Source organism: Pteropus medius, unplaced genomic scaffold (assembly GCF_902729225.1).
Source record: "Pteropus medius unplaced genomic scaffold, Ma_sr-lr_union100, whole genome shotgun sequence".
Classification (NCBI taxonomy): domain Eukaryota; kingdom Metazoa; phylum Chordata; class Mammalia; order Chiroptera; family Pteropodidae; genus Pteropus; species Pteropus medius.
Genome location: NW_024346980.1, coordinates 539,855 through 564,493, shown reverse-complemented (window position 1 = coordinate 564,493; position 24,639 = coordinate 539,855). Strand labels below are relative to the sequence as shown.

The 24,639-nt window shown below is 59.3% G+C and overlaps 1 protein-coding gene across 6 annotated transcripts; it reads left to right on the top strand.

Moving 5' to 3' along the window:
• Nucleotides 1–1,531: 1,531 nt before the first annotated feature.
• SLC35E2B (solute carrier family 35 member E2B) lies at nt 1,532–23,873 on the top strand. Of its 6 annotated transcripts, XM_039876886.1 has the most exons (12): nt 1,560–1,668; nt 2,868–2,965; nt 3,943–4,061; nt 4,252–4,361; nt 11,359–11,780; nt 12,151–12,286; nt 12,737–12,864; nt 14,761–14,881; nt 16,116–16,169; nt 16,453–16,522; nt 18,067–18,192; nt 19,748–23,873. In XM_039876886.1, exons 6-12 carry the CDS (start codon nt 12,162–12,164, stop codon nt 20,375–20,377), a joined length of 1,254 nt encoding a protein of 417 aa, XP_039732820.1. In that variant the 5' UTR covers nt 1,560–1,668; nt 2,868–2,965; nt 3,943–4,061; nt 4,252–4,361; nt 11,359–11,780; nt 12,151–12,161; the 3' UTR covers nt 20,378–23,873. The 6 variants fall into 6 exon arrangements, with proteins under 6 accessions (XP_039732817.1, XP_039732823.1, XP_039732820.1 ...); XM_039876884.1 differs by lacking the exon at nt 3,943–4,061; XM_039876883.1 differs by lacking the exons at nt 2,868–2,965; nt 3,943–4,061 and having other exon boundaries at nt 1,532–1,668.
• The last annotated feature ends 766 nt before the right edge of the window (nt 23,874–24,639 follow it).

Here is a 24,639-nt window from a genome sequence, read left to right as displayed (position 1 = left end):
CCGTCTGACTATAGATGTGAGTGGCCCTGAGTGGGCATCCTGTCCAGGGTGGGTCCCCGCTGCACCCTGAGCTGCTGGGAGAGGCTCCGGCCACCCTAAGCCCTGAACTGGAGTCAACAGGCTGGAAGATAATCTTGTTTTTGTTCATTTTTTCTTAAGCATACGCATGGCCCACATTTATTTCAGTGTTTAATATTAGAAGTATTTTTGGTCTAAGTTTGGTGATGTTCTGGTCACCAGAAATATGCCATAGGAACTGAACTCTTGTTTTCATCGATTAGCCTAGGGGTCAAACTGGTTTCGTTATACATCGATTTGCTTAAAGTTGCTGACAGTTTCCAAGAAACTACGCCGATGTTAAGTGAGGACTCACTGTATTTAGAGACAAGAATGTGAGCGAAGCAGGATACAAACTCTGGAAACGCGTCTGTGCAGCAAAGGCTGCCTCCGGCAGTGACCAGAGGCCACGCAGCGCTGCCCAGCGGCCAGCTGTGAGCCCAGAGGGGTAGGAGCATGGCCCTCCAGGCTGGGGGCCTGCCTGGGGGGCAAGGTGCCCTGGCTCCTCTGACATCGTCTCAAGATTATTAAAATGCACCATCCCAGAAAAAATGCAAGAAATTTTGCTGTAAAAATTGAGAGATTTTATAAATTTGTTTTTTTAAATTACTTGTTTACAAACGACTCACTCACCAGCATCAACCAGGACGGCTGGACAGTCATTAAGCATCTCAAGGGTTTTGGGCAAAGTCGAAAAATCCACCTGTGAACTTTGTTCCAGAAAATTATGTCCTCGTGACTACTCAGTTTAAGGGTGACGAACGCACATTTTGTCATGGTCCAAGGGGCGCGTGTATGTAAATGCTAATTTCACATTTGCTTTCTTTCTATCATTTTCATTTTCAGGCCAAGGCCCCAGACCAGCCCCAGGGGCCCTCCTCGGCCAGCCAAGCCCTCTGCACACCCGAATGGGAGCGCGGGGGAGCTGGTGTCTCACACAGACACATCTGGTCCCTTACAGGAAGCACACTGCGGCTTCTCTGTGGCACGTCCGGATGGCCGGCATCACCACACCTGAGCTCTAGCACTGTCATTAAGGAAAGCAAGGGCGACTTGAACACGAGCTGTGCCACACGCGGCGGCCGACCTGACACCAGCGGGCTGAGTGACGAGCGGGCGCCGCACAAGGGCCGCTCTCCTGCCTGCTGCACGGAGCGGGGTGTCCAGGGCTTTCATCGCGCCGCTCAGACCAGCGCGCAATCTAACTTATGAACCGCTAATTTCTGGGGTTTCCCGTTGAATATTCTATGGCTGCGGGTAGCTGCAACCGTGGGAAGTGACACCACGCCCGGGGGGACACGTAGGCCCGCTTGAGCGCGATGTACTGTTTCCCGAGAGCGAAACGCGGCAGCCGCTCCGGGCGCGGGGGCCGGCGCCTGGGCCAGAGGGCGGCGGGAGGTGCCGGGCACGAACGCAGGGGCGCCCGGGGCCCCGGCCCCGGCCTCGGGGCTTACGCGGGGAACCAAGTCCTCGGGGCACCGGGGCCGCGGGACCGCCGTCGGCTTCCGGCGCGTCACTTCCGGCCGGAAGCGAGCACCTCCGCCCGCGGCTGCCCCGCTCCCGGGCCCGGACCGGCGCCGAGCGGGGCGGAGGGACGATGGCCGCCCCACGGTGAGGCGCTGTCCGCTCGACCCCCCGGGCTCCTCGGCGCCTCGCGGACCCCGCCTCGGGCGCGCCCCGGCCGGCCCGCCGCCAATGCCGCGCGCCCCTAGGCGCAGACGCGGGGCGGCCGCGCCCCCCGCCGCCCTGGCCGGCGGAGCGCGGCCCGGCCCGGCGCGGCGGGGTCGGGCCCGGTGGGCGCCCCGTGCGCGAGGGCCAGCGGCCGGGCCGCCGTCGGTGACGCTCTGGGACTGCCGCGCCGGCCGCCGCTCCGCAGCCGCTCCGGTCGGTGCGTGGCGGGGCCTCCCTGTTATGCGCGCCCGGGGCGGGGCACCTTCCCGCCGGACGTCTCCGGGCCTGGCCGCGCGTCTCGGGTGGCGCTGGCCCCTGGAGGGCGCCCGGGCCGGGGCAGGTTCCGTGATGCGTCTCAGGGCGGGTGGCAGATTGACCGGAAAACGCTGAATAAAACAGTCGATAGCGGTTGCCTCCCATGGTCGCCCATCGCCCTCCGCGCTGGCCCGTTCCCAGCCACGGCCCTTCGGACCCCGTCCTTGCCCCAGTGCACCGGTCGGCCCCACCCCAGGGCCCTGGCCCTCTCCGTCCCCTTCTCGCCCCGAGGCTGTCCCCTCCTCCGAGGGGCCCTTGATTCTGAGGCTGGGTGGACCGCCCTTCGTTCTCCACACTCCGTTCCGCCCTTTTCCATGCGCCTTCACCTCGTGAAGTCCCCGTCCCACCTTTAACCACCCCCCACCACCTCGCAGGCCCGACGGCGAGGTCACCCCGCACGGGACAGCCGGCGCGGGGTCCACCCGAGCCCCACTGCCTGGCCACGGAGCCCTGGTCCACTTGGACGCGAGGTTTCGGCTCCCGCCGCGGGGTGGGTTGGTGCCTGTGGAAGCCACGCGGGCGGGGGACAGACAGGGCCGGGTGAGGGCAGGGCTCCGGGGTTAGGGTACCGGGGGACGGGGCGGTTCACAGGAGGTTATCGCATTTTAAACCCGTGCACTGAGGCGTTCCCGAGGTGGGCAGGGCCTTGGGGCAGGTGGAACCGTCCCAGAAGAACCAGATGAAGACGTTACTAAGCCAAAGGGCACGGCCGCCCACGGATTCAGCGCATTCGGCGCGCATTTTCTGTCCAGGGATTTAGCAAGGTGGAAATTAAATAGCCGCCATCCTGACGAGCACCTGTCTTAACAAGTGTGGTTTCTTAGGTTGGGCCATTAACTCCCAGGTAGGCCGGAGCTGCACCTGCATTCTCACCGTCCCAGGACTTTTATTTACCTGGGACTGGGGCCTCGTGGATGTTCAGGTAATCAAGGCTTTCAGAACAGTGCTGGCCTGTGCAGCAAATCCCCTAGTTAGTGGTGGAGTGTTTGTTTAGCAATGGAGTGCATGTACTTTACTGAGAATATTTAAACTCGCAAGTAACATTTTCAAGCAGAATGAAACAGGAAAGGGGACTCGAAGAGGGAATGGGAAGAGAGAATGGAAAGGCTTTTACATTGAGGAAATCCATTTTCAAGGCAGACAAATTGGAAATTGGAGAGAAGCGAAAAACCCAAATTTTAATGGAATTGCAACTCCACCCACCCTGAGCTGGCCACAACCAGCAACTCGTGTGTGTTCTGAACTATTTGTACTTTTTAAATTGGGACATATTGTACAAAGGTCTTGGAACTCTGCTCTCAATCTATGACAAATAGATTGCTGTCAAAACTTGTAGGGCACACGGTGACCATGCCAAAGTTTATTGCAAATTCCTTATTAGACTCTTGGATGATGCCCAGCTTGTCAGCCTTAAAAAAAAAAAAACGGGTCGAACAGCCTTCTGTGTGCAAGCATGGGCCTCTGTGAGTTTGTCTCTTTAGGCCGATGTCCCAGAGGTGGCGTTTCTGAGATAGTTGTAAAGCCTGTAGATTGCATCTTATCTAAAATGCCCTGCTGACAATCCGAGCCTAGACTCTAGATTCCTCATCAGGTGTTTGAGAACACCTTGAGTCGTTTGTCTAGAACAGAGATTCTTAACCTCCTGCCAAAGGGCCCCAGAATTCAGGGATCTGCAAAACTGCACAGAGAAACAGTGCCTCTAGGGGGACTTTGGCCACAGCGTGTCACAACTGTGCCAGCAGCATCCCGGCTTTGCCTCAGGTTTAGAGCCCAGCCACCTTCCCGGCTGGGCCAGAGGGGACACTGGCCCCTGCTGGGCTGTGCTAAGCAGCGCAGCACTCGAGTATAGCTCAGGTGTCACAGATTTGTCTCTTGCAATGTGTCGCCATGTTTCCGCAGACCTAGTTCCCTTTTGTTCCTGTGTGTGCACATTCTTTTGGGGACGCCGAGCAGGAGAGAGGTTGAGAGCCACCCCCAGCCGAGCACAGGCAGTTCAGCAGCCACCGACTCCACGCTGGGTAGAAAAGTTTGTGGTTCATTTCTCCTCATCTCGTCATTGGCACTGTCGTCAGAGGGAGAGAATTCAGTCCTTTATCACCGGAGCCCTGGGGGGGTGGCCCGTGCTGCACGTGGCCCATGTCCAGGCAGACTCAGGCTCCCAAAGCCAGTCTCTCCCTGCGGTAGCCGCTGACCTCTGGTCTTTTGCAGGGCGAGAGTCGCTTCCCACTGAAGGCAACCTGGGCCGCCCGGGCTGAGAAAGGACAGGCTGTGAAGGAGCCGGAGTCCGGGGCGACCTCTGGGACCCCGCCAGCACCTCGGTGAGTACGACCGCTCAGCTCAGGCCCACCTGACCCCCAGCTTCTCCCAGCTTTGCCGTGTGATGCCCAGCGCGGCCTCCGAGGGCCTCCGATGATTCTCGGAGTGGCCGTGCTACTCAGGATTTAAACTGCAGGCTAATTGCCGACGGTGACCGTCGGCCATTGTTCACACGGGGAATACTGTGTGTCACTCAGCTCCGTTGTGCATTCCCATACGTCACTGTGTTCACTGCTGTCCAGGAGGGTGTCGGGTGAAAGCCTCAGGGTTTATACACTCACTCCGGCTGGGTGTCCCAGAGCGCCGGCCAGACGCTGTGGCCTGCGTCTTCAGTGCACAGGTGTGGGACATTCTCTAGGACAGAATTGCTGGGGTGCGAGGGTATGCGGATGCTTACCCCCCGGTCAGCGGTGACGCTGCCAGCAGAACGGGCTTCTCTGGGAATGGCGGAGGAATGCAAACCACGCGCGCCCGGCGAGCCCCTCTCCAGCCCGGAGTGTTCAGAGAGCAGGGGCGTCGGGAGGGGCCCCTGGGGGGGGGGAGGAGAGTTTGGGCCGCGGCGGCTTCTCGTTGGCTGCGCTGTTGCCGAGGTGGCGGTGGGAGGCCCCTCAGGGGTCCCGCTTCCGGCGACCAGGTTTTCCTGGATTGGCTTTTGCTTTCGCACTTCGAGGTAAAGCCCGGTGCCCGCGACGCGGCGGCCTCTCGGCCCGGATGGGCCCCGCTGCCCTCGGTAACGTCAGACTTCCAGTTTTTGCCACCGTCGGAGCTGTAAAGTGTCATCTGCTGTGGTTTGCTGTCCACCCCCTGATCGTAATGAGGCAGTGGTCGCGTCGTCCAAGATGACACCACGGTCCCACTTCTTGCTTTCGCGCCCTCTATAATCCCCTCGGCCTGACGGTGGGCTGCACCCTAGGACTGGCTCCTAAGGAAGCCACACAGCAAACGCGGAGGGAGGCCATTTCTGAGATGGGGTCACCAAAAGACACGGCTTCTGGGTGTTGGTGCCCGGCTCAGATGCTGGGTTGAGAGCAGCCCCGTGGAGGGACCCACGGCAGGCGAGGCACTGAGGGCGGCCTCCCACTGACGGCCGAGAGGGAGCTGGGCGAGGAATGCTAGCAGCCACGTGACAGCCTCACACGTCCTCCAGCCTCCGGATGAGGCCGCAGCCCTCCCATCAGCATGAGGGACCCTGAGCCAGGGCCACCCAGCTCGGCCACGCCCCGACTCCTGAGCCACAGACACTGAGGTCACGAGTGTTTCTTGCTTTAAGCTGCCCAGTGCGGGTCGCATGTACGCACCCGGCAGTAGTTAATACCCACCCTTCCTGGGCTTACTTGCCGCTTAGAAACCCTCTTCTGTGACGCGTCTTTGTCCATATTCCCTATTGAGTTGTAGGAATTGTTTATGTATTCTGGATATTAATCCTTTGTCACATTATGACGATCTTCTCCCAAGTTGTCACTTGTTATTTGACTTTGCGATGTATCGTGATGAAACCGAAGCCCTTAATTTAGCCAGCATAGTCTGTTCTGTTCATGTTTTCTTTTTGCGTTTGGTTTGAGACAGTCTTTTCGTACCCCAGGATCAAAAAGACATCTTCTTACATTTTTCCCTCATCATAAAGTTTTCACGTTCAAGTTTCACACAAGGGCGCCACCGTGAGGCTGCCTCCAGTGCCTCCTGTCTCATGTAGGCGATGGTGGCACCTTCCTCAGAGGGTTTGGTGAAGACCCTGGGCTGATACATGTAAACGGTCGGACACGGCCTGGTTGATGGCACGCGCTTTGCGGGGTCACTGATTGTTACGTTTTGCCCACAGTTCCGGGAGAAGGTGTGGGGGCTGCCCTCCCAGACCTGCAGACCGGCGAGCGTCCCCTCCACGGTAGTCCACGGCCCCACTGTCACTTATCAAAAGTCTGCTGATGCACAGACCTGTTTCTAGGCCCTGTATTCTTTTCATTTTGTGTATTTGTCTATGTTGCACCATGCCACATGACCTTGAAGTCCTCGGTAGGCAAGCCCCCCTACTTTCTCCTTCTGCAAGGAAGTGTCCGTCACCTCTGCCCTTTGTATTTCCCTGACGGCCCCTTTGTAGTTCTGGGCACCCCCAGGGGATGTGTTTTGATACCGAGTCCCTGTAATTCCGGAACATCCGCCCTGGTTTTGTGTCTGGTGGTGAGTCTTGCCTGAGTAAATTGTTAGTACGCGTCCGATGATGGTTGCCAGTGCTGGTTTTCTCATTCTGTCACGCTTTGTCGTCGATAAGTTGACTTTGTTGTGGGAAAGAGCTCTCTCTTCTTTCTCATTTATCACCGTGGACCTGGGTCTTCGTTTTCTTCAGTGGGTTCTAATTCTTTGCCCTCAGTGTTCACGCCGTCTCTCTCTGCCCCTGGGTTTTGCCCCTGGGTTTTGGGTCACGCTTGCTCCTACGTGCGTTTGATGTGTCCCCATCAATCTCGGACCTGTCCTCATCTTCTTTTCTTTCTGGGCCACCAATACCCCAGCCTATTTCTCCAAGGGAACTGGTTCACCTCAGTAGAGGATGACATTTGGAAACCAAGCTCAGGACAGGGGTGCGCGCAGTGCTGTCGGGGTGTCATTGCCTCCAGGCTCTGTCAGTGGATAGAGTTTTGGAATCGATACAGAAATAGATGTGTTGTGTACGGCTGCATACGCATGGACCTCCGTCCCTCCATCCGTGTGCCTGCCCTCCATCCATCCGCCTGTCCACCCATCAAAACCCATGGGTTCTGATGCCTGATACCGCCGTTCGGTCCAGCACCACAGGACTCATCCTGCTCCTCGTCCTTTCTAGATTCTCACCGTCTTCACCAACAGCAGGAGTGTCACTCCGATTACACACAGTGTGCGTACTTCTTGCTCAATCCAGAATTCCTAACCCGTGGTGCACTAAAAAGCCTCCCATTTAGCGTTCAGTATTTGTTTAGAGTCTTTCTGTCATTGATCTGAGCACGTGAATTTTAAGCGCTGCGTCTAGAAGTCACTTAGGTTGGTCTCGTTCTTCATCGTGACCATGTTATGCATCTGAGCTGTGGTCTGCCTCCTACATTTCTGATCCAGTTCATATATTGCATTTTGGAGATTTTCGTTTCCAGAGATTTTATTGATTTAACTGTTTTTGTTCTTCAAGCATGTGGAACATCGACCTGGTTCCAAAAGTCACCGCTGTTGAAAAAGCTGCATCTGAGAACTGCCCCCTTCCCGCCCTGCCCCGCGCGCTTTGCAAACAGCCTCACCCGCCTGCACTCACCACCCGGCCCCGCGTCTCTCTCCTCCGGGGGGCTCTGGCGTCCTGACTCGTGGGTGAAGTGTGCTTTCTGCCTGGACGCATCGAGGTCTCGCCTCCGACGTCGTGCCGTCCCGTCAGAGCGCGCCTCCACGCGGCCTCCCTTCCGTTTACTCCGGTCAGGGTGGGTCGTGATGTCAACGCTCCTTTTTCCCACCAGTTCTCGAAACGTCGCCCTTTTCCCCTTTACTGGCCTGTCCGCTCTGTTTTTCCCGCTGGAATCTCACTCGTTATTCCCTCTGTGCTTCGGTTAACGTCTCTTTAGTTTTCAGTTCCACGTCTCTGGGCTGCGTCGCAGGTGATCCCCTCAGAGAGTCTTTCAAATCCAACGACTCTGTATTCAGCTCTATCTTTTATGTTTAACCCTTCGACTGAGTTGTTTTTTATCTAAAACTTTTTCAGACTTTTTATTTGGGCCACCTTCCCCAGCGTCCCCCGACACTGACATCTTACGTCACCCTCCAGCCATGCAGACCGGGACGGCACACTGATACGGCGCCGCCCGCGAATCTGCAGGCGGTGTTTCGCTTTGGCCCCTGCCCTGGTCTGTGGGCCCGTCTGGGGTCCCACACTGCTGAGGGGGTGCGTCTCCTCGGTCTCCCCCAGTCCTTGACTTCAGCGACCCGCATACGTTTGGATCTGTCTGACATTTTCGCGTGGCTGTCTGCGGTCGTGCGTCTGCGGCAGGAAAGCTGCAGTGGTGACACGTTCTTCGCAGTGCGTCAGATCGGGGGGACCGCGGTATCCGTCTCACGTCTGGGCCTTTCTCCGTCGATCTTGTGGCTAAGGTGACGTCTCCAGGTTAAGGTCATGCTTCTCCCTGTGGAATTAGGTGACATCTTGTAGGGAAATAACTCGTGCTCATGCGTCACTGGTGTATCCCAACAGTTGTATTTCACCCCCAGACACTCTGGCTTTCGTGCCTGACGTTTCTATGGCTTGCCTGTGCTCCCCGCTGCGTGTCCTGTCCCCCTGCCGTCTTCGGCTTCGTCCCTCCCTGGGGCGGCCCAGCCCCGGCTCTCAGCGGGCGATCTGTGACCTGTGGTCTGATCCTCAGCTGCTGGGCTTCACCTGTGCGGACCTCAGGCCTGAGTTGGAGAGCTTCTCTCCAGAGTGGGACATGCCAGCAGGGGCCTCTGCTGGGGCCACTTCGGCCTCTGGGAGGCGTCCCTCCAGCAGGAGCCCAGATCCACCGGGTTGCTCCAGGCACGCTGCCCAGCCACCTCAAGCTCCCTGCCTGCCATTGCCCCCCCAACCCCAGGTTCGAGCTTCCTGGGAGCCCCGACCGGCCTGGCCTCTGCTGTCCTGCCGTGATGTCCAGGGGCCCTTTCTGATTGTGTGCAGACGGCGTCTCATGGGGGCTCTGCCCACGGTCCCACTTTCCTCCGTGACAGCTTCTCCCCTCAACCCACACTCTTCCTCTGGTTTGCTGTCTTCATTTGTCTCTCAGTGGGCACTGGAGGTCGACCAGAAGCCCCGTCAAGGCCTCTTCTTGGGGCCCCCACTTCCCTCTCAAGGTCTGCATTTTGCCTTTGAAGTCCCCAGAGGAGACCCCTCTGGCCTCCGGCCTGGCGGGCAGCAGCCTGGCCGCCTCTCGTGCCTGCAGCCTTCGGCCTCGTCGCCGCCCAGGGGCCTCGGCCGTGCAGGTCTCCAGGGGCGTCTCATGACGTCAGCCCCCTCTCCCCTGCGGCCCTGCGGGGTCTGGAGTGAGTCTTCGGCTCTCTGGCCTCTGACAGGCCCCCTTCTCCCTCGCCCCCAAATCAGCGTGCGGCAGGAGTCCTGGGAAGGGGCGGGACGCCACCAACGTCTGCTTCGTTGTGTGAGACGTCCAGGGCCCTTGCTGTGACTCCAGAGTCACTTGAACGCAAAATGAAAACATGTCCTGTCCTCTAGGCTCCCCAGGGAGCACAGTCACCTGACTGGACTCGAGGCCCGTCCCTGTGCCCGCCCTTCCTCTCAGTCACAGTCCATCCCTGGGCCAGGGGGGCTGTTTGTGGAGACTTGGTTGCCATGAAGAGACGGTGACTGGAGGGTCAGAGTCTGTCTTAGGCTCGTTGGGCCCTGCTCCGGCCAGGGCTGGACGGCAGGCTTGGTCCCTGCGTGGTGGGGCCTCTGGGTCCCCAGCGCCAGCTGCAGTCCACTGAAGAAGGCGCCTCTGCATGTGGAGGAGGGGACATGCCAGCAGATTGCCGGGGACACGGGTGGGTGGGCGGTCAGTGCTGTGGGGAGCACCGCTGGCCCCTTCCCGCCTTCGTCGGCGGTTGATCTGGTTTGAAACCGAATCCGTAATAAAAATGAAGGTTTGGCTCTAACGAGCAGGCTGTGGCCTCAGCAAGCTCGTGTCCTGGGTGCGGGGGCCGCCTGCGGCTGGAGGACTCCCAGGGCGGACTGCGATGCCGATTCCGGGAGCAGGATGCTTTCCCGAGCGTAAACCCCGGCCTCACAGGGAAGTGGGGAGTAACGGGGTGACGTCCACGTCGGCGCCATGCACTTTGCGAGGCGTTCTCGCCCCGCCCCCCGCCCTGTTCTTCCACCCTTTTCAGACTTTTTATTGCTTTATTTCCGAGCAGCCCGTGGTGTTTGGGCGTATTTAGCAGCACTCTGGAGCACGTCGCTGTGTCCTTCTGCGACTCCGTCGTGTCACGCGGGCTCTCCAGGGACCGACTGGCCGTCGTGTGCGCGTCAGCCCACGAGCACACCGCTGCTCGCTTCTGTTGACAGAACTGAGGTCGTGTTTCGTCACCAACGAAAGCGCCGCGCCGGTCAAGGCTCCGAGTGTCGCGGCTCCCGCCCTGGGCCCCGTGCTCCTTTGCCTTTCTCTTCTTCCTCGTTCCCTGCCGCTGGCAGTGACTTGTGAAGGTCACGTCCTGACCGTTTTGATACAGAATGGGTGTTTTCAGTCTGGGGACAGTCAGTGACAGCGCCGTGGGCGCCTCGTCCAGGGATGGCCCAGCTCGGCGACTTCCCACTCGGCCACACCCGGGAGCTGGCCGAGCAGCCGAGATGCGCGGCCTGGCCTCACCGCCCTGTCTGTGCCCGGGGTGCCCGCGCCAGCACTGGGGACCGCGCCGGCTCCGGGCAGGCGAGGCGCTCGGCTGGGAGGGGCCGGGCTCTGCTTCGTCCTGTGGGCCCCGCAGGCGCGAGGGCGGATCGTGGGGTCACGGCCATAGGAGGCCCCCAGCTGAGGGCGAGCAGGGCGGCGAGGGAATTGCCCGAGGGAGGCCCGATTGTCAGGACAGGGCACAGACCCAGGTCCCGCCCAGCACAAGGCGTCCTGGCTGCAGGGACTCGGGATCCCGTGGAGGCTCAGCTCCTAGCGCGTCACTGCCTCGGCAGGACAGTGGGACCGGGCTGGTGACGAGGACGGAGGCGGCGGGCGTTGGGCAGAGACCTGGCACTGTCAGGCCGGAGGCTGAGGAGCTGGTTACCTGCCACGTTTCGGGGCACTCCCTGAGAGGCCCGACGAGGCACCAGGCCAGGGCTGTGCGGGTCGGCAAAGGGGCTGGTCGGGCGGGACCAGCCCGCGCTCCGCAGGATTGCGAGTGCGGGGGGGGGTCTGGAACTGAGGGGGGCGGAGGGTCCAGAGGCCACGCCCAAAGAGGGGGCCTCTTCGCACCCCGAAAGTTGTTTTAAATGGGCCACGGAGACTCTGAGGACGCCGACGCCCACACGAGCCTTTTCTTGCCGCGCAGCTCCCGCTCTCGCCGGAGCCATGCCCGCCGGCCCCAGCCGCGTCCTCCCTCCCGAGGTCAGCGTGGCGGCGGCCGCGTCTCAGCCGTAAGGACGAGCAGCGGGCGTCATGTCGGCGCCGGCAGCACCGCAGGCGCAGGCGGAGCTGGGCCTGCGCCCCCAGGAGGCGCCCCGGGGGAGACTGGCCCTCGGCTGGGGCTCCCTGCTCGGCCACCGGGAGAATGCGGTTCTCACCAGGAGCGCGGGCGCCCCCGAGGAGAGCACGCTCACGGTCACCATCACCGAGACCACCGTCATCGAGGCCGACCTGGGCGCGTGGAGCCCGAGGGCGCTGCTCTACCTCGCGCTCTGGTTCTTCCTCAGCTTCTGCACCCTGTTCCTTAACAAGCACATCCTGACCCTGCCGGAGGGCCTGGCGCCCTCGGTGGCAGCCGCCCATGCTGGCTGGGTCCCACCTCCAGATGGGGGGCGGGGGGGGGGGGATGTCTGGGGAGGCGGAGGAGGGAGCTGACTTTCTGGGTGCGGGGAGTGACTTCCCAGGCCAGGGGGCTGACCTGGATTGGGGGTGACCTCCCGGGTAGGGGCCGACCTCCCAGGTGGGGGTGCTGACCTGGGTGGGGGTGACCCCCAGGGTGGGGGACCCTGTGCTTGGTGATAGGTGTGAGGAAGAGCCAGCAGCTCAGTGGAGGCAGGAGGGTCGCTGAGGGGCAGACAGGCCGTGGGCCTGTGTTCTGCCTTCCGTGCAGAGGCCGGAAGTCACCCCTGCCAGCCGGGCCTCTGTCCTCCGTTCTCAGGTGCTGTGCAGATGCTGTCCACCACATTCATCGGCTGCCTGAAGACACTGGTCCCTTGCTGTCTGTATCAGCACAAGAGCCGGCTCTCCTACCCACCCAACTTCATCACCACCATGCTGTTCGTGGGCCTGATGAGGTGAGGGAGCGGACGTGTGGCTGCGCGTCCGGGTCCTCTACGTGCGTGCACAAACGCCTTCCTGCCAAGAGCGGGCGTGAGGATCAGGCAGTCGGAGAGGTGTTTGCAGGGCAAGCTTTATAAAGTCATAAAGGCTGTCTCGGTTTTAGGGCGAGTGTGTTGGTTCTGTGGATCCTAATGCACATACGTTTGATCAGATCATTCTGGAGCAGTCACGAAGCTCGTTTAGTGAGGGTTTGAGAGTAGTGAGCCTCCTCCTTCCCGGGGCTGACACCCTGGCAACAGTGGAGCGGTAGAGTCCCTGCAGGTGGGGGACCATGTCCGAGACCCAGACCTAAGCTGCCGGAGGTGGGGGGCGGGACGAGGAGGAGGGTCAGGTCCCCCTGCCCCTGGGCCAGTGAGCAGCTACAAATGGACCGATGTGTGATGCCACTTCCGGCTCATTTTCAGGTTTGCAACAGTGGTCTTGGGCCTGGTCAGCCTGAAAAACGTGGCAGTCTCTTTCGCGGAGACAGTGAAGAGCTCTGCCCCCATCTTCACCGTCGTTTTGTCCCGGCTGATCCTGGGGGAGCACACAGGTGAGCCCTGCTCCTGCCCACCCTTCTCCTGGCGGCTCTCTAGGCTGCCGACCCGCACAGCGGCTGGTGCCGCGGCCCCTGTTGCCGGCGAGCACCTCCCTTCTCCCTGGGACGTTCCTGAGCGCATTCACGTCCCCAAATGTGTCTTCGCCTCTGTCCGGCAGGGTGCATGGACATGCGGGGTCGGAGGGTCTGACGGGGAGAGCGATGAGCAAGCAGCCTGGTGCCATCTCTTGTCCCAGAAAGGCAGCCGGCCTTGGCCATGCAGGGTGGCGCCTGATGGGGACCCTCCTGAGCCCATCCCACCAAACGCGCCCCTCGTGCCCTTCAGCCGTGCCTCGCCATCCTCCCCAAGGCCAGCACGTAGGGCTTATTTGCAGACTTCCAACTTTTAGCGACAGGCTGTGCGTCACCAGCAACATGTTACACACCCGGTTTTTCCAACCAGCCTCTTGAAAAGCAACGTGTCTGCAGCTGTTCGGGTGAAGGGCGGGTGACGTGTGTGATAGGTGGCTTTTTATCTCGCATGGGTACTAACAGATAAGATGCGTGTTTGCCTCTCTCAAGAAAATGACAAGATCGTAAAATAAAGCAAGGACCTGCCTTCGGGGGCAGGGGCCAGGACACAGCTGGACTTCCCGTGGCTGTGCTCTCGGATGTGTGAATATTTCTGGTAACAGTAAAAGCCAAATCAAGTGTGAAGAGCAACACGAGAAGACTGAGCCCGGTGGCTCACAGGACGTATTTCCAGTGACTTTAAAACACCGTGACTGGCATCCGGCTGTGGGGACACACCTGTTGCAAACCAGCCATCTTGCTCAAAACACTTGGAAAATCTTGATAAAGTTTTGCCGAAAGAAACCTGTTGGGAAGCATTTGGGAACGGCCGAGGCACACGCACTTCAGTGCTGAGGGTCGCCCAGAGGAGTGACCTGTGAGTGGCACCGCGCCACACAGGACAGCGGCCGGGGATCTGGGCACAGCGGCCTTGTGGGTGGAGGGGCGAGGGCCCCAAGGGCCTGGCGATGGGGTGCAGCCCCCACAGAGCCCCCGTGTCTGTCCTGGACAGCGCCCAGCCCAGAAAGCCAGTCCTTCCTGGGCATCAGTGTGGGTTCCCGATTTTGTCACAGTTTTTATACATACTGTCCGTCACTCAACCAAATGTCCAGCAGGACAGACTTCAAGACCAAACGGCAGAGAACAGAGAGCACTTGTGAGCGGCCCCCATACCATACCTCCCCCTGCGCCCTGGGCCTCGCTGCCACGTGGCCGTGGGTTTGCCGGGTGACTGACCGCATGCTCCTCGGCTCACCGGCCACTTCTGGATGGCTCTCCTGTGGCGGGGATGCGGCTGGTGTCCCATGAGGTCACCATGGATTGTCAGGGCATGCTTTTGTCCCTGACACCCCATCTACTCAGAGTTTCAGAGGAGACCTGGAGCTGCCTCCGATGTCAGAGCGGGCCCTGCACCGGGGGCCTGCGCCAGCCACGTCAGGCCCGTTTATTCGCTTTCCGATGAAAGAGCAGTGGACACAGCGCGGGTCCTGGGCCCGCACAGCGCTGGCCGCTCCCCCTGCGCAGTCCTCGTCTTACGGGACGGCCTGCAGGCCACCTCACTCGCCCGCTGACTCTGCGGCTGAGCATGCCCGGAGCTCTGGCTGCCGGGAGGGAGGGGTTCAGGGCACAGTGCTCAGGCCTGGCCCGCCATGGCCCAGACTGCCCGGGGCCCTGGCTCCCAAGGGGGGCTGGTCTGTGAGCCGGGCCCCCTCCACAGCATGTCCCTGGGGCACGGAGCGCCTGGTGAGTGCTGGCCCCGAGCTGTCCCGGGCACGGAGGGAGCAGCCGTGGCTCAGAGGTGCACTGGCAGCTGGACAGACTGGCTACACTCCTTTTCAGGGCTGCTGGTCAACCTGTCCCTTGTCCCGGTCATGGGAGGTCTGGCGTTGTGCACGGCAACTGAGATGAGCTTCAACGTCCTGGGGTTTTCGGCCGCGTTGTCCACCAACATCATGGACTGGTGAGTCCCGAGGAGGGGGACGTGGCGTGTGTGGGGGCCAGTGCCCGCGTTCCTCGTGTCGGTGACGGACACTTGGATGCAGATCAGCTCGGAGCTGCTTCCCGTAACTCAGAACTGGGCACACCCGACACGGCCTCTTCCTAAGCGGCAGACCAGTAAGCGCCCCAGAGAAGTAGCTGTTTCCAGAAAACAAGCCAAAGCAGCCAAACAGACAGGGGACGGACACCGCGTCCCAGGCTGCGTGCGGACTAGCCTCGGACGGGTCGTGTTTGCCGGGGGCGTTGGTGACGTCCACACTGTGCTTGGCAGGACTGTGATTTCAGGCTTGTCCCGTTTCTGAGGAAAGAAGTGGCACAGGCACCTTGCACGTCCGCGGTGCGTCCCGCTCCTCGGTGAGCTTCCCGCGCTCATGGCCGCAGGCGAGTCACGTGGCTGTCCGTCCTCCGCCTCCCATGACGGCCAGCCTTTGGTCACGTCTGTAGGGCACAGCTGTCGAATGGGCCTCGCCCGGCTGGGGGTTCTGACCGTCCTGTCAGAGGCCCGTTAGGGATGGGGCCCGCGGGTGGATGTCTCCAGAAGGCGCGGGGCGGGCGCGGCCGGGCCTCCCAGGGGAGCGTGCCGGTCTGCAGCTCCGAGAACACGAGCTTCTGGCCACCGTCGTCCTCACCTGCTTCTGTGTTAAAACAGAGCCACCCACTTCCAGGGTCCAGAGAGCAGTGTCCTTAGTCAACGTGCCAGCCCCTTTGGTTCTCGGGGACGAGAACACTGTCCAACTTTCTCACCGGCCATGTGTGTTTCCTGCGGTTTGTCCCGTCCCGGAGGCTCGTGTGCGTAAGCTCCTGTTCTGTCCACGCACCCCCCTCATCGAGAGCCTGGCCCGTGGCACTGGCTGATCTGGGGCGCTCTTGGTTCAGAGTGGAGTTCTGTGCAGCACTTCGAGTAGGACTTGGGGATCCTCTGACACCTAAATGCTGGATGACCTCAGGCACGTCACTTGACCTCTGAGTACCTTGGTTTACCTACCTGTCGAAGGGACAGGTGTGGTGCTCCCTCACGGTGAAGTGATGCCTGGGAAATGCCGAGCAGGGCCCGGCTCACGGCAGATGCTCAGTGGCTGTCACCGAAGTGCTGCCATCACCAGCACCACCTGGCGAGGCCACACACGCTTCGGCCAGCAGAGGCTCCACGCTGACGTCGCGTGCCGACGGCCCTCCTCTCCTTTTCTTCCTTCTAGTTTGCAAAATGTTTTCTCCAAGAAGCTACTCAGCGGGGACAAGTACAAGTTCTCGTGAGTATTATGACGCCCTGGGCCGAGAGGACTTCCCGCCGTGGCAGGTTCCGAGTGCTCTGTGGCCCTGCCACCGCGCCTGGCTGAGGTGGCTTTGCTGGAACTTGCGAGGGACACCGCTGTCCGCAGCTGCTCCGCATGGGCACCTTGCGGGCTGGTTTGTTTGTGCAGCCACGGGTTGGCTCTGTCACGACAGGCCCTTGGGGATGCGCCGGGAGGGTCTCGGGTCCTCACGGGCTGGGGGGCACCCCCTGAGAGAGGCTCAGGCGCCCGTTGCCCGCAGGGCCGTGGAGCTGCAGTTCTACACGAGCGCGGCGGCGGTGGCCATGCTGCTCCCGGCCTGGGTCTTCATGGTGAGTGTCGGGGTGGCGCTTCTGGGCGCCTGGCCGCCTTTGTCCTCGGCAGTTCGGGAGTGGGACAGGTGAAGTCGGCAGCTCGTGCGGACATACCTGAGGAGAAGGGAGGAGGGTGGAAGCCAAACCTCACGGGTCTCTGAGGTGGGCTCGTGGCCACGGAGCCCAGTCTGTGGCGATTTTCGCGAGGGTCTCAGCTTGCTCATTGTCATTGCAAAACGTGGAACCAGCAGCATGGCAGACGTGCACGAAACAGGATCAGGTGTGTTGCTCGACCCCCCGGCTCCCCCCCCCGATGTGTCTGCATGGCTATAACACTCACGTGCTCACGTGCGGGGTGCGATGCCATTAGTCTGTGGGAGCACATGGGGACACGGCTGCACAGACCTTTCCTTTTAAACACAGTGCAATTGGGTCACGCAGTCCTGTTGTCACACTGCGGTGTGGCACTGCCCTAACCTATCGCCGTCCTAACCTATCGCCATAATGTCTACCTTCAGCAGAGGCTTCTCTGGGCTGCGTCCCCTCGTGGAAACACTAGGGGCTGGAGGGAGATGTCACGTTAGCACAGTCGGCCTGCGCCGCCTCCGTCCCATCTCTCGTGATGAGAGGGTCCCTTTGCTCTGAGACAGGGACACGTCTTCCAAACGGGGTTTATCTCCTCTTCCCAGGAGGAAGGGGAAGTCAGCACTCTCTTCCTGCACTACATCTCCTAAGTGCCTTTAGCGCAAAACGGTCCTCACTCCCAAGGGGCGTATGTGGGGGGACTCCTTCCCCCTCCCTCAGCCCGGCACCCCACCCCCGTCTCTGTGGACTCGACTCCTCCCGGGGCCTCCCGTGCGTGGAGTCACGTGGTACCTGCCCTTCTGTGACTGGCTTGCTTCACTCAGCACCATGTCCTCGAGGTCCGTCCACGCTGTGGCAGGCGTCAGGACGTCCTTCGTCCTGGGGACTGAGTGCCGTTCCGCCGCGTGGATGGACCCGTTGTGCTCATCTGTTCACCCATCCACGGACACCAGGGTTGTCGCCACCTCTGGCGACTGTGTGAACGTGGGGATGGAAGCGTCTCCTGGAGACGCTGCTTTCAGTTATTTTTGGGACACACCCGGAGGTGGGATCACTGGACCCCATGGTCATTCTCTTCCATTTCTGAGGGACTCTGTTGGTCAGTGTCATTTTTGTGTCCCCAGTGGCCGCACCACTTGCAGTCCCACCAGCAGTACACGGGGTTCCAATTTCTCCACGTTCTCGCCAACACGTCATCTTCTGTGGGTTCCCGCTCGTGTCTCGGGTGGTGGCCATCCCAACGGGTGTGGGCGGTGCCTCACTGTGGCTCCATGTGCACCCCCGGGGATGGGGGTTCCAGCCGCCATCAGAGCTGCCTGGCCGCCCCTCCGGCGAAGGCCGTTTCAGAGCCCCCGCGTCGGTTGGTTTGCCCGGATCGCGGGCCCGCGTGGCGCTGCGTCCACGCCGGGCAGTGCGAGGGGGACGCGCACGCAGAGCGCGTCTTGTTCTGGCTCCCAGGACTTGCCGGTGATCGGCAGGAGCGGGAAGAGCCTCAGCTACACCCGGGACGTCACGCTGCTGCTGCTGACGGACGGCGTCCTCTTCCACCTGCAGAGCGTCACGGCGTACGCCCTCATGGGGAGGGTTTCTCCTGTGACTTTCAGGTAAGACAGTGACTTCCTGGCGCTTGCAGAGAAGACGTAAGATCTTGTGTTCTTGTAAGAGATGTTTGTGATTGCCAGTGCGTGGCGGCGATGGCACTCACGCGTCTAGATGACTTGGCCGCCTAGTCGGTGCTGTGTGGGGCACAGGCCTGGAGAGTGTGCACGGGTCGTTAGGGACCCACCTCGGGGGCTTCTCATTGGAGCGGAACCTGTTCCGGGGGGTGTGAGTCCTGTTCTGCCCGGAGCTGCTGCAGCTCTGTGACGCCGGGCGCTGTTCTCGCTGCCCAGGGTGGGGGCCGTGGGCCACGGGCGGTGACTGAGCAGTGGGGACCTGAATCTCTAATCTGAGCGGCCACACGTGGCCGTTGGTTCCCGTACTGGCTGGCGGAGCCCCGGAAACTTCGAGGTGAGCTAGACGCCTCGTGAGTGGCTTCACCTGTCCATAGCTGGACGAATTTATCGAGAGCACAGTACACGCCGGAATGAGCCGATGTCACCAGCGGTGTTGTTGGTGGCTTTGGCCGCATCACGTTGCGAGTCAGCGGATCTTCCTCTCTAACTTGTGAACTGTCCCTGGAGAAATGGAATCGTCCCCGAGTGAGGACAGCAGTAGGCCTGATTCGTGCTGCCCTTCAGCCTCGTGGAGCTGCACGTGCGGCGGCTGGCCCCTCGAGGCGGCTCCCAGTCCCCTCTGGTTGTCACAGGCAGCCCGTGCCAGCGCGGCGAACGCTCAGCTGCCCACCTGGGCTGGCAGCTGTGCCTCGGCTGCCTGGGCGGGCGCCGGCTCTCACCCCCGGGTCCTGAGTGGGACCGCCTGCAGCACCGTCGGGCAGTCATGATTTCAGAGTTACCCTCCCACTAAATTCTAAGGTCACTGTCCCTGTCACACATTCTTGCTTCTGTGTGGGACCAGGAATCATTTCCAGATGTTCCCAAAACTTTCCAACGATCGTTAGCGATGGCCGAAAGAAGGCGAAAAACAGAAACCCAATTATTTTTAAAGAAAACGGTTGTCTTAAATTCATGGTATAATAGCGGTACTTGCTCGTTATAGAACATTTGGAAAAGGCAAAAAAGTATAAAAACTGGAAGTTAAGCGATGGGCAGCCCCGAGACGGGGCTGTTGGCAGCTCAGCGTGTCGCTGACGGCTTCACTGTCACCACGCGCGCGGCGCCGCTCTCAGCGACAGAGGCCCCCAAGCAGCGCTCTCCCCTGAGATGCCACCAGGATGTGGCAGGTGTGGGGACGTTCTCTCCTTCTTTAGACAGGAAACTGAAGTAATTGGGGTATTTTGTCCAAATGTCTGTAATTCGCTTGAAACTATTTCAGTCAAAAAAAGGATGAAGAAATTAGGCAAAAAATAAAAATAAGGCAAAGGCTAACGGGTAAGTCTGGAAGATGGCCGTGCACGGCAGTGTCCCCGCCCCTCTGCTCGACAGGCTTCCTAGTACTGAGCACTCCCACCCAGAAAAGAGAGGGGGGAAGGTTAGCGAGCGGCCCGCCCGAGCGCCCGGCACCCCGCCCGCCGCCACGGCCTCGCCCCCTGTCTTGCAGCGTCGCCAGCACCGTGAAGCACGCCTTGTCCATTTGGCTCAGTATTATAGTTTTCGGCAACAAAGTCACCAGCCTGTCGGCCATCGGCACCATCCTCGTGACAGTTGGCGTCCTGCTCTACAACAAGGCCAAGCAGCACCAGCGAGAGGCCATGCAGAGCCTGGCCACAGCCGCCAGCCGGCCGCCGGAGGACAGCACAGAGCCGCTGGTCCCCAAGGACCCCTGGCCGCACCACTGAACTCTGAAGCCTCGGCAGGTGCCGGGGCCCTGGGGAGCCACGCGCTGCTGCTGTCCTTGCTGATGTGGGGTCTTTGCTCCATGGACACCCCAGCCCCCCACGGGTCACAGCCGGGGTGCGGAGACCAGGTGTGCGCAGCCTTCCCTGCCCCTCTCTGGGGTTTTCAGTCAAAACCAGCAGGAACTCGAATGGGGACCCCAGATGGCAGCTTCCAGGGGTGGAGGCCAGAGCCAGCTGTCGCCATCACCAAGTTATGTGAAAACTGCCTCCCGCCACTCCACACGGGTGTCACAGGAAGGTGGGGACCGCCTGGCCTCTGCATGTCCCTCGCGGGCACGCGGGTCCCGCTGCAGTTAGGCCAGGCTCCAGTTCCTCTGGGCAATGACCACTGAGACAACTGTGAAGCCAGAGCTGGGTCCAGGTGCCGACGTGTCCCGTTCCCTGCTTGGTGCCCATGAAGAAAACTCATCTTTCCCACGCCAGCTACCAAAGGCCACCAAAGGCGCCCCCTGCTCCTCGGCCATCTGGGGAGACTGCTGTGCTAGGACAGTCAGCCAGGGCACCACTGCTGTGCTAGGAGCAGTTGAGGACACCACAGAGCCATCAGAGAGTGAGAGGGGACACACGGGCAGAGACAGGGTCCCCTGCAGCTGAGGGGGCGCGCTGGACTCTCTCCCTGACACTGAACTGCCAGCATCTGGCACCACTTAGGGACCGGTCACTCAAGGAAGGGGCTCAGAGCCCTTCAGCGTCTGTGCCGCACTCGGTCCCCACCGCCTGACGGTCCCTCACTTGCGGCAGGGGCTCCGGCCCCCAAGGTCCAGGACGGTCATCTGCATTGTCCAGCTCAGGCAGAGAGATGCTGACGTCCCGTCATCCTTGACTCACGGTCCTGCCAGTCCCCACGGTGCACCGCGCTCACGCAGCGGCAGGGCTGTGGCCGTGTGTCGTCAGTGGGGATGTTAACGCTCACCCTCGTGAGTGGACGAGGGCGGGAAGAGCGTTCGGACTGTTTACAGTCTTCATTCCGCTGCATTTAAAAATGACAGTATAATATTTTAGAAAGGAAGCACAGGCACCGATGGCTTCTGGAATGCATCGCGTGTGTCAGGTGAACCACCCTCCTAACCCACAGGCTGGCTCTGTGACCACGCGGCTGTCGAGCCCTGTGTCGGCTTGAGGCTCCTAATCCCCACGTCATACCTCACCCCCCATCCTGGTGGGGCTTCTGATGGGGACGCGATCCACCGCCAGCCAGCCCGCGAGGCCCTCTCCATCCGCCTTCAGCCCACATTGTCCTGAGCGTGGGGGCTTGTCACACGTGGCCCTCCTCAGTGAGCACGGCCTGGCCACCTGCCATCTGAAGCCTGCCTGCTGGAACTGAGTGAGTTAACCAAGGAGAGGGACTTAGGACACTCCTTGTCCCCAAGTCCCTCTTCCCTCCGTGCGGTTCAGGGCCTTGGCTCCCAAGCCCGGGACAGTGGTTTTCCAGTTGGCTTCTCAACTGGAAAACATATAAATAGCCTCTTGAGGAGATCGGACCTCTTGGAAACAAAGAGCAATAATTCCGTCTCATTAAGTTCTGCCTACTTGAAAAAGTTTGCCACGAGGACGGATTAAAATGGAGCCTTTCAGACTACAAACAACGTTTTTATGAAACTGTCCTCCTACATCCAGAGGACAGGCAGGTGTGCGTTCACCTGCATGACAAGCTCGCCTGCACTGTGAAGCTGCCTCTCATGTGACTTTCCCAGGTTTCTACTCCCTTTCCACTTCTGCTTCCCCTTCCCCCCCAAACAAAACTACAGAGGCCTCGCTGGTGGGGGCTGGCGTGGTAAGACGTGGCATTGACATGTGAGGACCAGGGCGAAAGCACTGTCCCAGCCTGCCCCCTGAGGACGTGGCCGCTCCACCAGCAGCCAACGGTCGATGCAAACGGAGAAGGGGTCACATCTGTGGCCGCCCCGCTGCAGGATTTTCATGGTGAACTTCTCACAGACTTTGTCATCTGAGTGTAATCGGACACGCAGCCGCCTGTTTCCGAGCATCGTCAGGAATTTCGGGGTCCCGTGCCTCGTGGGATTATGAAGCTGCACCCCATGATGTGCCCCACCCTCCGCTCTCACAAGTGGCTCTCAGCCAGTCTTGATTTTCTAAAATTTGGACCAGAAACAAAACGAAGATTTTCCTAAATCATCAGTAAATGAGGCCATTTCCCGCAAAGCTGCCTCTGAGACGTTCCCCGTCCTGGGCTGTGGCCGGCGCTGCCCTCAGTCGGGCCTCACATTCCTTCCACTTCCGTCACCTCCACCCCAAGTCGCCCGTTTCTCGGGCATTTCCAGGACCGCCCGAGAGTCACAGCCCGCAGCCTGGCTTGGACATTTGTACACACACAGCAGATTTTTTAACAGTCTAGTTTTTATAGTATGTTCTCACTGAACTGTCACAGATGGGCTTGCACCAACATTGACACTGGGTGTCGCTGCTCACATGGGTTCCCCTCCCCCCGCCCCCATGTCTGTGGTTGTCTGTGCCTTCGTACGCTGACCCAGGCTTCCCAGGCAGGCCATCTGGGTGCACGTTGGTACCTAGAGGTGACAGGTCTCTGGCTTTCAAGGAAACTTCCACTACTGAGTGGCATAAAAAATTTTTGTTTTTAAATTCCGATAGTCATAATTTCTGCATATCAGCATTAAAATCGTTTGCCTTGGAAAGCTGAGAACACTCTTGCACAACCGAAAATGTGTCTTTAATTTGAGGAAAAATAAACATGGTGAATCAGAAACAGTAAAATGAAGTGCTGCACAAGGAATATCGGCCACGTGGAGCCGCGCTCGCAGCCAGCGTTTGAAATACTTTTCCCGAAACCAGTGAGTTTCGCTTCCTATTGTGGCATTCTCCTGCAGATTGTCACTTACAGAGGCCAGTGGGGTGACAGACTCACAACATGGCTTTTACATCTGTCCAGGTGCTGTGCTTCCTAAGGCCTGAAGGTGTCTCCACTGCAGGTGTGTCCCTGGGTTGGAAAAATTAAACGAGGATGTCGGTACAGATAGGAATCCTCTACTTTCGCCTTTGACCAACGTTGTACTAAGGGCTTTATTCTCTCCCAGAATATCTACATGCCCTGGTTTGGGCCTCTTCATTTTCTTAGTTTATGAATAATGTCCAGGCTTCCGCGGTGAATCTGCCTATTCTTATCTCTGTTCTGGCCGAGGAGCCAAGGGAAGATGGTGGGTCGGCTGCTCACCTAGCAGCTCAGAGCATAAAATCTTCAACCTTGCTGTCTCTGAAGTTACTTCTTCATTCTCCTGAGAGCTCCGATTCTGAATTTGATGGCCTCCGGAAACATGCCCAGATGTCCAAACCGAGTCGGAAACTGTTCTAACTGGCAACGTTTGTTTTTGGTTTTGTTTTTCCAGTTTTCATTTGAGGAAAACTGGCATTCAGCCGATTTTCTGTTTCCAGCTGTTCGCAGATGTGTGAGTTGAGTTTGAATCTCCCTGGGGGTGTTGTGGGCTCCAGGTTGAGGAGGGCCAGTCAGGGTGACTTTCCTACACTGAAAAACTTGAAAATTATATCAGTAATCATCTACATCAGAGCCAAGTGTTTGCTTTATACCAAACAAAACTGTGGAGAAGTACAGACTGTCTATAGTGTTTAGTATTTCACCTATTGCAGTATTTATGTGACTAGATGAGTATTCTAGAAAACGGTCTGTTAAATAATTGAGTCAGTGTTAATTATGCTGTGGTAATAGAGTGATGCTGTATAATTACTCCTGTGGGTGCCTCCTGTTATTTTGACTAAATTAAACCACCATAGTAGCCACTGTCTATGACTCTTGTTCTGCGAAAGTAAAATAAATGTGCATTGTGTACTTCGTTACGTTCTTCGTTGTGTAATTCTCGTGTTTATGGTACTGAAATGATCGAGGGTGGTTTCTTACTGCCTTTGCCATTTTCAGCATGAAGAGAAACAATGGTTTTCCTGTCGCTAACAACTCAGGAAGCAAAATAAGAGCTTGGATACTGAAAGTAAACATTTCATTCTGACAGGGGGAGAAAAATCCCAAGTCCTCTCGCCCTTTTTATGCCCTAATTTCTTGTCGCATTCCACATTTTACATTTCAGGTCCACTAAATGTGGATGGACGTTTATCTTCCATTCTCTTCCCTGAGTTTCAGGACGTTGTTGGATTATCATTCTTTTGTGACCGTTTAAAACGACAACAAAGTCTGCAGAATAACTTGACATAGAGAGGGCTTCTCATTCCACCAGCCTCTGCGGCGTCGAGGCAGGCCTTGGAGTTGGGCCTTAAAACCCTTCGCAGGGGAATCGGCGGAAGCAGGCAGTTTGGGGAACCGCCGGCTGAGCGCCAGCTTTAAAACTACACTGCAACAGCCCTACGAGCCCTGTTTTTTGCTAAGGTAGAACCAAATGTGTGGTTTTAGGAGGCAACTTCTTTATCTGAAAATTCGGTCAACTGGAGCGTCACGGGGGGACGTTCCTAGCGCCAAGCTCGCGGCTTTTCAGGTCGCCGTCGAGCACGGGGCGCCTGCGAGCGACGCCGGCGCGGCGGGGGAGGGGCCGGTGGCGGAAAGGCGCCGGCGACCGACTGCGGGCAGGCCCAGGGGTCGATGGCTGCTCCCGGT

What these genes read in the sequence shown, in the direction of transcription:
- SLC35E2B (XM_039876883.1), top strand. Translation starts at nt 12,162, where the DNA reads ATGCTGTCCACCACATTCATCGGCTGCCTGAAGACACTGGTCCCTTGC. An exon ending in CTGTTCGTGGGCCTGATGAG is followed by an intron (nt 12,287 to 12,736) that starts GTGAGGGAGCGG and finishes GCTCATTTTCAG; the next exon opens with GTTTGCAACAGTGGTCTTGG. An exon ending in TCCCGGCCTGGGTCTTCATG is followed by an intron (nt 16,523 to 18,066) that starts GTGAGTGTCGGG and finishes GGTGATCGGCAG; the next exon opens with GAGCGGGAAGAGCCTCAGCT.